The sequence below is a fragment of the Leptodactylus fuscus genome, chromosome 4, assembly GCF_031893055.1.
Source record: "Leptodactylus fuscus isolate aLepFus1 chromosome 4, aLepFus1.hap2, whole genome shotgun sequence".
NCBI lineage: Eukaryota > Metazoa > Chordata > Amphibia > Anura > Leptodactylidae > Leptodactylus > Leptodactylus fuscus.
The window spans coordinates 198,162,920-198,179,600 of NC_134268.1; the positions used below are offsets into that span (position 1 = coordinate 198,162,920).

At 42.8% G+C, this 16,681-nt stretch overlaps 1 protein-coding gene across 12 annotated transcripts in view; it reads left to right on the top strand.

Annotated features, from left to right (window-relative positions):
- The window catches only part of PARD3 (par-3 family cell polarity regulator), a 441,643-nt gene that overhangs the window by 117,555 nt on the left and 307,407 nt on the right, over positions 1–16,681 (top strand). For all 12 annotated transcript variants that reach the window (XM_075271584.1, XM_075271589.1, XM_075271591.1 and 9 more), the window contains exon 3: positions 5,377–5,557. In XM_075271584.1, coding sequence (XP_075127685.1) covers positions 5,377–5,557 — 181 coding nt within the window. The remainder of the gene's footprint in view (positions 1–5,376; positions 5,558–16,681) is intronic.

Here is a 16,681-nt window from a genome sequence, read left to right on the forward strand (position 1 = left end):
GTATATGTTTAATAGTCACCCTAAAACGTTGTCCAAAACGTAAATTGATTTATTATTCACTCGGATACAAAGTATCATTTCAAAAACACCCGACCCCGTAGACAAGGCTCCCGTCCACCCAATGAGTAAAGGAGTGCTCTACTTTTCGTTAATATGGAAATAAGACAAGGTGTTCTGCTATTGGGATTCCAAGCCATCAGATGAAATTTGTTGGGAACCTATTGGTCGGCATGGCCCAATTTCTTAATTCCTCTTTATGCTTCCAGTTCCGCCGGAGGTAGAAGGCGGCGTACGTGATGCCCATATAAATCAGTTGGGTGCTTATGTAATGTATGGATATGCCAGGTCTTCCTGACAGGTGGATGCCCTATAAATTCACATTTTTTTCTCGTTCACACATAGGAATATCCTTAAGAAAGGCTATTCTTCTCCTACCTTTAGATGTCTTATCCGCATCGGTAGAAATCCCAGTTTTCGTCTGAATGAGTTCTCTTGGGGCGTCACCAATGCTGCGAGAGAAATCTCCAGCGACGCCTGCATCTTCTTTAGGAACGGCCTCTCCGCACGTCTTCTTCCGGAGCTGGGTTTAAACTTCTATGCCTCGGGCCTCGGACAGAGCAGATTACACATGCCTGCGGCCACAAGAAAAATGGCCGCTTACACAGTAACTAAGCGGCCATTCTCTCGCAGCATTGGGGACGCCCCCAGTGCTGCAAGAGAACTCATTTGCATACAGACGAAAGCCGGGATTTCTACCGAATGGCGGCGCGGAGAAGACATGTAAAGATGGGAGAAGAATAACCTTTCTTAAGGCTATTCCTATGTGTGAATGAGGAAAAAAATGTGATTTTAATGGTAGAATCCCTTTAAGGAGATCATATGAATAGGCTCCATCCCATAATAACCAGCATATACCTTATAGTTATATGCAGGGAATTAATAAATATATGTCCTGCTTAATCACAAGCTGGATTTGTATACATTACAGGGGCTGTGAAAGCCGGACCACCACTATTAGTGCTTCAGCTTTAGCGTTTGACAAGGATAAGCTGACAATGTCTTGGCAGAAGCCCGTGAAGGAAATGCTCCCAGTGAGGGAGAAACTGGAATACACAGAGAACATTTCCTTCGTTACACTTACAATCCAGATTTCATCGGGGATAAGATCAAAGCAAAATCTAAAAACAAGTAAGGCCTTTCATCCGGTGTCCGATGTGAGCCTGCCCCTGTAGTGCCATCTCTGCACACTGTGCGCCATGATCCGATACTAGACAGCATCGCCGCCTCTTTCTTTTCGTTACAACTTACACACGGGGTCCCGTTCTGTATACAGGTATATACAATGTCGCTACCTTGTTATGACTCGGAGAAGCCAAATAAACAGCGTTGGCTACATTGTAGTCATGGCCCCTTTTCTTTGTGTCTTTTTGGATCTGCTCTGTATATTGACAATTGCTCTAAGATGTCACATCTGTCACGCTGTTTTCTTTGATTTCTTTCTTCTGTCTTATGGCTGTGTTCTTTTTGGCTGTTACACATAAAACGTGTCTCATTGGCAATTCAGCTCAGATGGAGCAGATGAAGAAAGCATGTGGTTATAGTTTCAGGAGCTTGTCTGTTTTCTTTTGCCCTGTTCTTCATTCTGTATCGGTCTCGTGAAGGAATGAAGGATGACGCCCAATGCTCGGGCCATGTTCTAATAGCAGAAAAGCAGGACTGTACTGGGAATGGAGGACATGTTCATCTGTCAGGCCAATCACTCTGACTCCCAGCGCTTGCTGCCTCCTGTGGTTGTCAAACATCATTTCACACTCAAAGTCACTACTAATTCTTCGAGTCATGAATAATTCAATGTGTTTGCCATGCTTTTCCCCAGATGTAGGCAGAATAACTTTACTATAAGTGTCTCCAGTCTTAGATTCCAACTCTCAACTCCGCCAGCCTTAAAGTGGATGTCCAGAGGGGAACTTTTTTTTTCTTTGTAGATTGTGAGCCCATATAGGGATTACAATGTACATTTTTTTCCCTACCAGTTTGTCTAGAATTGGAGGAAATCCACGCAAATACGGGGAGAACATACAAACTCCTTGCAGATGTTGTTCCTGGCAGGATTCATACCCAGGACTCCAGTGCTGCAAGGCTGCAGTGCTAACCACTGAGCCAACATGTTGCCCCCAGAGTGGAAAAACTTAACAGGTTCATGATTGGTTAAAAAATAAGTAAATAAAATACTCCCCTCTCTGATCCTGTATGTGCAATCCACCAGTCTCTACTTCATGTGTGTAGAGAAATGGAGTAGGAAATGGAGACTATTGGGCAGCTCGTGTGTAGTCATGAAAGTTTTTGTCCCCCCCCCAACACATCACGAACCTGGTGTCAAAATTTCCATCTTTGCATATAATATTAAAATTTCTTAAATTAATAATAAAATAATTAATAAATTTAATTAAATGAATTGAAAATAATTAATAAATACATTTTAATGGTCAGAATGTGACTGCTTGTATTACATAGCTCCAGGTTTTAAATCACTTTCTCCCACATCTAAAACCACCATGGCTCTTTCCATTGTGTTTAGTGGGAAAATCTTAAAAATCAACATGGCGGGTGGATAAGGGCTCAGATCGAGGAGAGATAGGGAGGCCTCCTACCCGAGGGCAAATTCAGTCTGGAAGATCCAGACTCCTTTTCATGGACCAAACCTGGTCCAGAGACTGGGACTCCTTACATTATAGTGATTCTGTTGTGCAAGGAGTCCCTGCGACTCTACTGTCCTGTACTATAGATAGTGCTGGACAGTAGAGTCACAGGAAAACAGGGCCATATGCTGGTGATATGGGGTCTGCTTGCCCCACCTACACAGTGATTGACAGCTCTCCTATATGAGTGTGTGCAGGACTCAATCACTGTGTAGGTAGGACTCTTACTGTGTCTCTTAGGAGTCCTGTCAGGAATTACTCCGCTTTTTCCGACCAAATGATTCTTGTTCACATCAGGAAATTTTAAGTGTGCGCAGGAATGATCCAATATTTTGGGGACAGATAGACTAGACCTATTTTTATTAATATAATAAAAATCTCTATTGTAATCTTGTAGCCTTTCCCCGTTAAATCGTTGCCTTTTCTTTTATACGTATAGCTGCGCAGTTATAGTCCGGTAAGTCTCTAGTTGTCAATTTTCGGCATGTCCTGGAATGCTGTCCATCGAAACCTATTACCGTACATGACAAATTTCGCTTGCTCCTTTTCTGGCCTGGTCTCTGTCTTTCCATAATTTTGTTCTTACAAGAAAAAATGATCACATTAAAGCAATTTTGACTAGTTTTACTGTCCAGCTGCTTATTCTCCCGCTCGGATGTAGTATATGTGACATTGCAATTATTTTAGTGAAGCAGACTGCTGGGATACTTGTAGAAGTTGATTATTTCTGCAAATGACTAGACGAGGAGTAATGGATGGTAACATTTCAGGGCATGTAAGCGGATTATTGCTTGGCTTTTTATATTGGTGTGTCTGTGTATATACATACCTAATGGCTATCCGCTTTATACTTAATTGCATTCTATAAGTTGATGCCAATATATTGACTTTATATTACATATGTACGTTATACAGTATGTTTTAGGAGCATACATTAGAGGCATCTTAGTGGTCTGGCCATACACATTAGGTTTTCATTGACCGAAATGGCCATTTTTGGCCATTTTTACCAACATTTGGCCATGAAAAATATGGACGGACAAGCATAAGCTTCAGTCTGCAAAAATTACCGTATATACTCGAGTATAAGCCGACCCGAATATAAGCCGAGACCCCTAATTTTACAACAAAAAACTGGGAAAACATATTGACTCGAGTATAAGCTGAGGGGGGGAAATGCAGCAGCTACTGGAAAATTTCAAAAATTAAAATGGTCGTAGTTTTTGGCTGCAGTAAATGCTGGGGTAGGGGAGGGGGTGTTTTGGTTGTCTGTCTGTCCCTTCCCTGAGCTTGAGGACTGGGTTTTTTGTTCCCCCATTTGGAATTGAGTCTGGCTGAATATAGGGGATCTGCAGTGCTCCTATTAACCCCTCCCAACGGAACAGGAGCACTGCAGATACCCTATTTTCTGGCATAGATGAGTGGTAATATGGCGTATCTTTGGGGTACAGCCCTTCATTGCACCAAAGATGTGCCACATCTCTTGTTCTGCACCTCTCTGCACTTTTTTATGAAAATGGGGATGGAATCAGGGGTGCCTCGGCCCAACACATTTGCAATAGTTGGTTCAAGTTTTTATAATAAATTTGTTGACTCAAAAACTAGTGTGTGTTACATAAGACACCTGTGCAAGTTCCAATGTTCTTAACCCATTAACTGCTAATTTTTATTTTTTTTTCCCCAATAATACGGGAGCTGCACCATGAAAGTGACCTCGTGTGTGCAAGGCAATGCATGCACATGATCAGTTTAGGTTTCCTATTGCGGGCGACGTGAATGTTCGGTTTCTATTCCTCGATGACAGATGGTGTTCGTAGGCGGGTTAAAGATCCCCATTTGTGAGGATCATGGAAGTTAATGGGTTAATTTATTAAAAGCCCAGAACCTCCTAATAATTCAGATGCACCTCTTGCCAGTTGGGTCTTTATTAAGATTGGAAACACCAGATCGAAAGATGGGGCTTAGCCAAAAAATCAGTGGTCTTTTTTTGGTCCTGCTGCAGGAAGTGCACTGGAAGAAGTTTCCTGCTAGAACCAGTTGTCTTACACAGAGACGGAAGACTGTTTTTTTTTTTTTTTTTTTGTGTGTGCGCACATTTTCGGTATTTTGCTTCTGCCCCAGACCCCTGTTTTATGTCGTCTTAAAAGTGCCCTGTGCGCCAATTCTGAGCCCTCCTTTCCGCATTAGGGTCATGATCATGTTAGGCCTCTCAGTCTGCACCATGTTTACTATAGGACGGTGGGTTTTAGATTCCGTGGTCAACGAGATTTTATCGATACAGTAATATCGGTGCCCACTTTTTGTTTTTACAATGGCTGATTTATAATTTTAGATGGCTGCAATGCAAGAATTAGATTTTAGATGCAATAACTTTTTTTTTTCCTTGCGAAAGTATTTTACCAAAATTAATAAAATTGCGCAACATGTCTGATATTTGCCTCTGGAGCCGTTTTCTGGTAATCTTATTACTCTGTAGTTACTGCAGTGAAGTTTTTCATATATGTGTCTATATAATAGGTTTCACGTGCATTTACTTGTAGCTTTCTAATAGTATGTTTGCCTTGGTGGCAGGCTCTCTCGCCTTCTGTGTTATTGTTTTGCTAGTAGTACGTATCGTGCCAGCGTTCTGCTCGCCGTGCTTTGAATCTGACAAGTTTTTCTTTTCTTCCATCAACAGCTTGTAGCTATATATGAAGAACAAGATCCACATCATGGGGGAGATGGCACAAGCGCAAGTTCTACTGGCACTCAAAGCCCAGAAATCTTTGGCAGTGAACTTGGAACGAACAGCATGTCAGCTTTCCAGCCTTACCAAGCAACAAGTGAAATTGAGGTCACCCCTTCGGTTCTGCGAACAAGTAGGTAGAATTTAATGATTTCACGTGAAGAAATAACCCATTTTACTGATCAAATGTCTATTTTATTTTATTTTTATTTTTAAATATATATATATATATATATATATATATATATATATTTCTTGCGGAAGGGAATCTGATAAAGGCTGACAAATGTGGAGAAAGAACCAACTTGGATTTTGGTATGAGTGCCCTGTTAGGTCTCATGGACATAATGTCTGTTTTTTATAATAATGGAAATCACTGGTTACGAGCACATGTCAATTCTAATGGATCCTTAAGGGTCTGTGATGGTTTGGTGTCTCAAATCTACCTGATGGATTCTCTTCATTACAATAAAAACAAAAAAAATAAATAAACCAAAAACAGTCAGTCTCCACTCTACACTCCAAAACACTCCCCTATCCTCAGTCCTTTATAAATCAGCCTATGTTTAGTTCTGGGGGTATAATCACTCCTTAAGGAGAGATGATCTTCACAGGCATATGGAGATTTACAAAAAGCCGTTTTTGCTCCACTGGAGGAATTATGGGAAATATATGCAAATCTGTTTCCCAAGATGGAAATCACTGCCTCTGTTTGCTGCCCACTAGGCGTAGCTCCCTTGAACATCATGCTCAACTTTCCAACAAGCGTTTATTGCTATGACGCAGGGTTTAGCAAAGTCAGCTTTCCCTACTCTGTGCTGAGGAGATCCAACCAGATGGAAACAGTGCTGTCCACAGCTCGGATACTGACTTGGCTAAATCCCGCGTCATACCAGTAAAGGCTTGTTGGAAAGTCGGACATGATGTTCAAGGGAGCTACCGTATTTTGCAGACTATAAGGCGCACCGGACTATAAGGCGCGTTGCCCATGAGCGCCTTATAGTCCTGCCTAGGTTCATATATAAGGCGCACTGAACTATAAGGCGCACCAAATGCGCGAATACTATTTGAATAGCGCGCTCCCATTGCAATGTATGGAAGCGGCAGGCAGACTTTGCCGGCGGCCGCCGCTTAACTCCTCGTGTGCCGCCGCTTCCATATATAAGGCGCACCGGACTATAAGGCGCACTTACGATTTCTGAGGAAATCGTAGGATTTTATGTGCGCCTTATAGTCCGGAAAATACGGTACCTTGGTTTGCATATTTTTCCCTGTGTTTAGTGTAACTTTGTTGAATAACGTAGACAGCTTTATTGCAAAGTTATGTGCTTCCCTCCTGGAGCAATGATCTCCTCCTTACTCCTCTCTGTTTTCTGTTTGAGCAGGAGGTCAAACTCAAATTGCAGGTTTATTAGAGCCTCCGTCTGACTCTTATGGATTGTGCTATACTTGGAATAGCAGATTAGTTGGGGGTCTGGCTCTCTCGGCAGCGCCGCTAACCAGCTTATTACAGGGGCCCTCTGCTCCGGAGCCGAGCACAGCTCTGATTTCTAGTTCTCTGCTAGCTTTTCCCATGACTTCACACGTTCCTCTAGGTTTTCCACTCGAGGTAATAAACTATGCAGGAATGAGTAAATGTATGTAGAATTAATAGTTAATGGACTTTGGAGATGATTGAGGGTTTGTATAAACCGGCCTCGCTGACCCGCGTGCATAATGCTGAGAGCTAGTAGCAGAGGTCACACCGACTGAAGAGCGGCCGTTCAAAGAAAATGTAGATTCAGTCCTACGCAAGTGAAATAAATAGCATATTCTTTTGGGTCAGACATTCTCCTTTGATTTCTAATACTATGTCTGTGCTTTTTATTTTAAGAATCCCCGGCTAATTTAGCATGACACAAAGGCCTAGTAATATGGTCGGCATTAGGAAGCCGTTTATGTAACTAACATCATTTAGTTTATTAGAGCCGGGAGATGAAGATGTCGGATGCGTCTGAATTGCGTAAATACATCCTGCTGTAAATTATAAGGCCCACTTAGGTGGCGTAGTGTATAAGACGGCGCCCATTGTGCTTATAACTTTTAAGGGGTTTCCAGTTGGGGCCCCTCTGAAACCTGTAATTGGGTGACTGGAAAGTTTTCCATCTGGACATCCAGCTGGTCTCAATGTACTGAAGAAATTGGTCAGATCAGGCTTCTGGAGCTTACAAGGTTCGGCATTCAGAAGGAACTAGGAAAATAGGAGTTTGTTTAGTGATCTATAATGTAAGGTTACGTTGAGGTCTTAAAGTGTTGTGCTATTACTTATATTTACCTCCTGATCCCCCACCGATCAGGAGGACGGGCCTGAAAGTTGTCCTGCCTTCACCCTATGACTGGAGCACAAGGGCGCTATACACTTTTATGGAGCAGCTGGAGACTGCGCACAATTGTCAGCAGGAATGGCTGTCTCTTATCTTATACATCTGAAGAATAAACTATTTTTCTATACATTGCTTTCTTCTGTACATTGTTGCCTGTTTATCCAGACGTTTTTGCAGAAGACGATCTGTTTCGTCCTGGAAACTGTCAACTAGCTGATATTGCCAGATCGTTTTTTATGTCTTTTGGTCTATTACGTTCGTATTTGTATCCTCCTATAGAACTTTATTATATCCGCCTATGGATAGCTTATACAGTCTAAAGTTGGACAGATTTATCATCCAGCAGCAACCATTGTGAGAAATCTGACGAATTTTCAGGGTTTGTGCGTGTGCTGGACTTCCCAGAATGAACACTATGCAGCGAGACAGACTAAGGGTAAGTTCACACAGGGTTTTTTGGTCAGGATTTTAAGGCTGTATCCTGAGAAAGGTCAGTTTTTTTTTTTTTTTTCTGGGAGCCATTTGTTCCGGCTCCTGGAAAAAAGAAGCAAAATGCTCATTCTTACAGGTGGATTCGCCTCGCAACATCCGCCTAAAGACACTCCGCTCCGGATTAGGCCCAAACAAATGGGCCTAGTCGGGAGGGAGTATGTGACTGGATGTCGGTATAGTGCACCAGCATCCAGTCACAGTTACCCGTATTTTGGTCCGGACCCTGAGGCGGCCTCCATCTCCGGTTCCGGACCAAAAAACCCTGTATGAACTTACCCTTCTAGTGCTCTATAGTACTAGAAGTCCTCTCCTCTACATATTATTAGTTATTGGAAAAGCTGGGACTCCTAGCATTACAGATCAGGATGCGTTCACACACAGTTCTTTTGCAAGCAGATTTTTGATGCAATTCCATTGGGAGACACAAAAAAAAAAAAGCTAATTTTTGAAATGCATTTCTATGGGTTTTGCAAGGTGGAATTCATTGTCATAAATGAGGTGCACACTCTGTCAATTCCGGGGCCATGAAGACTGGTGTGAGTAACCCCAGTCTTCATAAATACACCCCTACGTATATACGGGGCCTGTGGGATTGGCACATGATGTCCTACCCCGTCTTGTTGCCATGGAAGGAGGCACTTGTCTTTTACCTTGCAATGAATTTAGTTGAAGTAAATCCGAAATGATTCTCCTCTCCCTGTTTGCATATGGCTTCCACCCACCCCCCTCCATCGAGAGAACTTAGGATTGTGAAGCGTGATGAATGGGACACGCTGCTATGACCCAATACAGACTAGTCTCTTGTCAATTATAAATCTTTGTCTATAGAAATTTGCAAGTATTTCTGGTGGCCGTTCCCTGTAGAGCGCCTGCCTGTGACTTGATGTTGATGTGTTTTTCTGTTTTCCCCGGGTGTAGGTGGGGAGTTCGCAGCTGATGATTGTTAAAGCAAACTGATGTTTATTCCCTGCTGGAATCGGAGCACAAGGCGCAGGTGAAAATTGGCAATCCTAATGAGCAATTTGGCAGATCAAACGGGATGTCAGGCAGAGAGGAGTCCGCAGTCTGCTCGAGCAAGCGTCTGTCTCCCTGTAGCGAATCCGAGGCCTCGAAACAAAAAAAATAAGGGCAAGAGCGGCTTTTCTGCCGCACGGCCATGTAGACTGCGCTCGCTGCAACCGCATTATATCGCCGTTATTTATTCAGATTGAGTCTTTGGGGATAAAATCTGTTTAGAAACACATTGCATGCATTTACAAAGAGAGAGTAGCGATGAAACACAATCTTTTCAGACGGCACAAACTGAATGAAAACCTTCCCCCGGATTCACAGAGCATAATGCAAATACAAAATTGCTGCCGCTCTTATCACGTACAGCAGGGTTGCGGTGAAAGCCTTATTTTATCTTTCTAAAGAGTTCGGAGAAAATGGGGAAGGTTTTGATGGTACATTGTAAGCCGGTATATTTGCCGAGTGTATCTGGTGATATTCCTCTTTATGTCCTATATGTGGTATTAGAAGCCAGTAAGGAGCCATAAAGCCGGGCGGAAAACAATAAAGCATATAACGTATACGCTGAAGATGTCTATGGTAACAAAGTGACCGTATTGCATTAATGCATTATATATTGTGTATACATATGTGTACATACCCTTAAAGGGAACCCATGACACGAAAATCAGGGCAGGCGGAGCTGAGCAGATTGATATAGGTTTGTTAGGAAAGTACTACCGTGTTTCCCTGAAAATAGGATGTACCCTGAAAGTAAGGCATGGCAGACATTTTGCTGCCCTGCCTAATATAAGGTGCTCCCCCGAAAATAAGACGTAGTGAATAGAAATGAATGGAAGTAGCCGGCAAGCGGGGGGTTAATCGGCGTGCCGGGCGCTTTCATTCATTTCTATGGGAGCGTGTGTGGGCACCGACCGGAGGCTTTAGCGCTGGATGTCTGCTGACACCAGCAGACACCAGGCGGCTATGGCGGCCGCCCAACTCACCGGGTGGCAGGCATAGTTAAACACCCGGCAACCCCTGACAAGTATTCCCAAAAGTCGTGTATTACAGAACTACTGGGCACTCCTTAATACAGTATATAGAGGGGCCCCTGTGTGTATCTTTATATACATATATACAATTAGCCCATAGACATGCATATGTATAAGCATATTCAATTCTCCATAGACTTCTATTGGTTCTATTGTACGTCTTTGTACAGCTCTGAGCATCTATATAACCATAATTCGGCAGTGTGTATGAGACCTTACTATGCCCCCTAATATATTTGTTGGCGGTACCAACTTTAACCCCTTCTGGTTACCCCATAGTACCCTATTCATTGCGTTTTTATGGTAAGCAATCATTCCCAATCCTTACAACCAACACCTATCCAGTAAAGAGCACGACCATGTATAGGGAAGGTTAACGTCCGCTGTATAGTCCTACATCACGAGCTCTGCGATTCTTCTCGATTGTCCATGATGTGTAAAGTAAAATTCTGATTACGCCTGCCTGCGCCGTATCCTCATTTCCTATTTTTAGTCAGATTATATGTTAATCCCCCTGCATTACAGCCTTTATCAGTCCTGGTGCGTCTTTCTACAGGCAGCCATGCTGTATTATGCTGAGCTTTGGCAGAAAATAATATTGGCTTTCCACAGCGTTCGCTGGTGTCGGCCACAACCAGTTGATAAAAATCTTGTTAACTGCTGAGATCTCCAGAAGGGGTTTAGTCGCTTTTGCTGGCGCCAGAATAGCTTTGTGTGTTTCATTGCTTGGCCTCGCATTCATGGTCTGCTAATAGTCCCTTCCAGGATGGAGCTCCGAGTAATGAACCTACATGAAAAGACATTGCAAAAGCCCCTGTTAATGCAAAGGGAATTTCAGGTTCATTTTTTTGAGCTTTATCTGGTTTTGGGAAAGCTGGGTGACACATAATATGGTCACCATTACAAGATACATTAGGGGATATTTATCCAAACACTTGGAACGAAAAAGTTAGACTCCCGAGACTCCCTCCCGGAGTGGAATGCCCCGATGGGATGCCGGCGCACTGTTGCGGCTCCCGTTGCGGCTAGCCGCGGCATAATGTTCACACGCGGGACATACCCATACAATGAGGGCACATGTTGTGGAAAAACTGCCTTGCATTTTTTTTTTCCGACAAAGTGAGAAGTGGCCCAAAAGAATTGGGAAATATAAAGGAGTCTCTTATATGTTTTTTATTTACTTATGTAAAATCCACGCCTGGCTTTAGCTCAAAATTTAGAAAAATCTGTGACAAAAACAGCAGCTTTTCTGCAATGTGTGGCCTTAAAACTGATTTTTCATGCTGATGACATATGACCCAATACCTAAACCCGCACAGATCAGCTGTTCTAGAAGCCTCCAGGTGCTGAAAGCTGCTAGTGGATAGTGAGCATGTGCAGCACTCCCCCTATGCAGCAGGAGCGGTGCTGTAATACCCTAGAACCACCACTAGGTAGTGAATGGGTCTGCACGCGCTCCCCGTCCACTAGCAGCTTCCAGCAGATGATCTGTTCTGGTTCCACATAATGTCGTACAGTATTGTGCAAATGTTTTAGGCAGCTGTGAAGTAAGAATGCTCTCGGGCATAGATGCGTTAATAGTTTATTTTTGTCAATTAACAGAATGCAATGAATGAAAAAAAATCTAGAATGAAGAGAAATCTAAATCCCATCATTATTTAGTGTTGCATTTGCCTTCTATCAATTCTTCTAGATACACTTGCAGACGGATTTTGAAGGATCTCAGCAGGGACGGTGTTCCTGTCATCCTCGAGAATGAAGGCTGGATTCTCATTTGCGTTGAAGTCTCCGTAGGAGATTCTGCCGCAGAATCCTATTAAAATCAGCAAAGGGAAAAGCCCTGTGAGGAGGAGCGTACTCCAATCCTTCTGTCTCTTCATGTCACCCCAGACAGACTGGACAATGATGAGATCAGGACTATATCTGTGGGGGCCGTATCAACACATTCAGGACTCCTCCTCCAGAGGGCAAAGATCACACCAAATATTAATGGGATTTAGTTTTCTTAGGGCTCGTTCACACGGGGCAAGAGGGGGCGGATTCTGATGACGAATCTGCCCCCTCACAATAGTGGTCTATGTAGACCACTAGCTTCCTTTTTACCGTGAGCGGTATGTTCTGGCTCATGGAAAAAACAAACAACGGCACCCTCCGGACTAGGCCCATTCATTTGGGCCTACTCCGGAGCAGGAAGCCACAACTGTCGGAAGCTGCGACAATTGCATTTTGGTCCTATTCTGACGCGGCTTCCCACATCCGAATCAGGACCAAAATACGTGGTCCCGTGCCATGTGAGAACGAGGCCTTAGGGTCACAAATGCATTCGGGTTTCCATTCAAGGAGTCCACTTAGGGAACGGAAACCTATACGCATAAAGAAATGGTTACCTAACGAAACCCATGGGCTGCATAGACTATAATGGAGTCCGCCTGGTTTCCGCATGGAACATGCCGAGAGAAAAGTCCTTCATACAGCACTTTTCTCTCCTTCCATTTTAGAAGCATTCCTACTTTGAAGCGTTTCCCCCCGTACCTGACTAACACTTCTGCACAGTATGTTTCTTATAGTAAATCGAGGCTACACGAGCCGATCTTCTGCATGCCACACGTGTGCCGTACACAGCCCGGAAGCTTTCTTGTGCCATATTGTTACAATTTGGAGCCAGCACTAATGTTCCGCGATGAAGTCCTCACTTTCATTTGCCTGTTATCTGTGTCTCCTCTGAAGCACTTATCGCTTTGAAGTAGTAGCTGGTAACCGGCGTCGTAATTAACTTCAAAGTTTCGCTTCAACTTTCTGCGCATATCTTTGGAACGTCTTGCACATTAGCTCCACTTACTGCCGAAAAAGAAGTGTCAGAAAGTGATCAATGACTCCAATTCTAGCCTGTCCCTTGTTACACGTTTAGCTTGGCTCCGATTCCTCTTTTGGTATTCATCTTCCTCTTTTTTTGCAGTTATGACCCGGTTCCTTTTATTAGGACAAAGTAATTCAGAAAATAAGCGACGCGACTGACAGGCGGCCTCTTGCGTTATTATTGCACAGGACGGGCAGTTTGAACATCATTGCCTGGGCGCGGGGCTAGAGCGAGTGGCACTTACAGGCTGGCGGCTTTATTATGGAAGTCGCTCGCTTCCTTCGGGTTTGGCAAACCTGATATAATTACATGCATTATTTTTTAAAGCAGCGAATAAATGTTCGCCTGAAAATTCCTTTCCAGGAAATGAGACTTCAATTGCATCGGGGCCCTTACATACAGATAACCTTGTCCAAATCTGATGGGAAACAATGCCGCTGCATATTTGTCTATGAAAAGCCGTTCTCTCTCTGTCACAAAGATAACCTTTCATCGCAAAAATCTTATCATTCTTATAAAAGAAGTCGGAATGAAGATGAAAAAAAAAAAACTGACTACAGATGATGATTTTTTTTATTTTATTTTAAATGTCAAGTCTGTTCATGGAAAGGAGTGCGGCTGCCTGATGAACATGTCACGTTGCAGGTCTTTTTATTATGCCATTGCCAAAGCTTTTTGTCCTTTTGTTGCCTCGAGCTTCCTAAATCACTTGCCTGGACTTGTACAAGGAGGTAGGATAAGTAAACATTTACTTGAAATTTGTAAACAAATTTTCAATTTAATTTAATTTTTTTAAAAAATTTTATTAATTTTTTTTTAAAATTTTTTATTTTATTTTATTTTATTTTTTACATTTTTTGGGCCATAATTATTAAGACTGCTCCAACAAGCAGAGGGAGCTCCTGATTGATCAAGATTTTCCGGCCTCTTAAGAAATCAAATGCACACCTGAGCGTCAGAATAGAAATCTGCGCCGGTCAGAACACTGATGTGATTTATAATAAGTATATGTTGGACTGACGCGTCCCCATCACCTTCTGTCTCGCTTCGCCAACTTTTGTGGAAAGTGTCAAGTGAGGCGCAGAACAGGGGAATGTGGCGCATAGAAAGGACCTTGCGTGAAATGGGCGCCACATCAGAAAGCTTACATAAATGGGTTAGAGAATTTACACATTTATGTGTGTTAAGCAAGTTTTATTAGGCGCAACACGGTGGCTCATTGGCTAGCACAGTAGCCTTGCAGTGCTGGAGTCCTCGATTCGAATCCTGCTAAGGACTATATCAACCAGGAGTTTGTATGTTCTCCCCGTGTTTGTGTGGATTTCCTCCCATACGCCAAAGACATACTGATAGGAAAAAAATGAGCCCCTGAACAAGAAGGGTGCCCATGAAAATGGGCATTTTTTTAACTCTTGCATTTTAAGGGGGTTGTCTAGTTGAGATATATATATATATGCTTCTTTTTTTCTGGCAGGTCTCTAATTCCTGGTACCCCTCAATATACAGTAAATCACTTCTCGGCTAGTAACCAAGTGAAGAGGGCCACCAATGTGGCCCAGTGATTTCCGGAGTAGTCATTTGTTTTGTATCCAGGAAGCAGAGACTTACGGGACGACTGTTAGTTCTTTTCTTTCATTCTAACCAATATGGCCACCTAGTTAGATGATCATCCAGATGAGGATGTTACTAGCTTCACTGGAAGCTTTATGGTGGCTATAAATTCCGGTGTCAATTTTCTAGACACAAAGCAGGTTTCTTGAGTAAGGGGTAGATTGGGCTTCTGGCAGTTGACATTGGCAAAGTGTTCTCCTGAGACAGACACGTAGCGATGTCAAATAAGTGCCACCATTAGAAGCTCCTCAAGGAACCTCAAAACTGTTGTCTTTGGGGACTTGTGCTTGGGCCAAGTCTTTTAGTGAAAAATGGTTAATTAGAAAAAGCAATTGGCGAATTGTCAGCAGTTCTCTCATCTAGACTTGGCGAGGGTGTACATGTTTACTACCACAGTATTGCCTTGTAACGTACAATCTATGTATCAGGATGTTGAGTTTCGACTCTTCGTGACTCATGGACCTTCTTACGACAAAGGAATATCCATTGGACGCCACCATCCTACTTTACTTTTCTAAGTGTTGTTCATGACCTTCACTTGCTTCCAACTTTCTAGTCCATTTGGTGTTTACCTGACTCTTTGACCTCTCGGAAAGGACTTTGTAAAGACGTCTTTGTTACTTCCGATTTGACCTGTAAATTTTAGTTATTCTCTGTGTGAGAGAATTGTCTTTGTCAGGAGACTGGACACAAATGAAGAAATTATCTTTACAGACTTGTACTTGTAAGAAAGTAAAAAGACTTGAGAAGACATTGAGTGAAAAGTTGGAAGTTCAACATTTTCTGACCCACGAGTGGAGCCCATAATGTTATCTTAATAGAATTTTTTGAGTCTTGGTTCTTGTGTGTGAATAAGGCAGTAATGACAAGTCCACCTTATTACGGGCCCCGCTATGATTGTAAGTCTAGGCCTTTTCACAAAGCATCTTGTATTATTAAAAGTAGGACAATGGGAGGATTCATTTTGTGCTCGGAGGATATGTCTTTGGATCATTTTTCCCTCGGAGTAGTCTGTAATTATACTTAATTCTTGTTGAGTTGGTAGATTTTATGAATTTTGCAGGTAGGATGTTTTAGAAAGTGAGCTATTCCTTTGATTACTTGAAATAATTTCTTCTCTCTTCAATGGTTAAGGAGTCTGGTGGAGTTAATGACCTCGACTCGTAATGATACGTATAGGGAGTTGCAAAAAATATAATGGCACTCTTATGAGATTTTTGATGGGGGAAGAAAAGTCATAATGTACCTGGGGCATGCAAAGGAAGTCATGTTATCCTAAAATAAAAAACCAAAACACTTACACAGTTCCCAACAAGTCTTATATTGTGTATATAGACCTATTTAGAGCGACACTATCAAGATGTGTTAAAAGTAGTCCTTTACGAGGACCCAACACGTCAACACACCTTGACAGATACATAGCGATGGGGTCACCTGAATCAGTGTTTTTTCGCTTGTGAATTGGAGCCTCTCTTGCTTAAGGGGGTTGTCCCATGAAAAGCATCTTATCTATACTGCTACTTTATGTGGATTTAAGACTTTTCTTAAATACATTGCTTTATCAAAACTGCTTTGTTTGGCCACTATCTTAATTTATTCACTTCATTGTTGACACTGCGTTTCTATGGCCACTGGGCTTATCTGCTCATTTCCCAAGTGAGGTAGCTGCCTGCTCTCAGGGGGAGGGAGGGGCTGACAAGCAACCAAGCTCCTCAGATAGGCGAGGGGGGACGTGAGAGCTCCGGGGTTACTGTGCTGTCTATCTTCAGCTTTTCCACTTATCAGCCGGTTTAATTGAATTTGGCTGATAAGGACTGAGATAGGGAGTCTGGTACCTCTGCATGTAATGCAAGCTGACTCAAATCCAGCTCTGCTAGATCAGCTTCTAC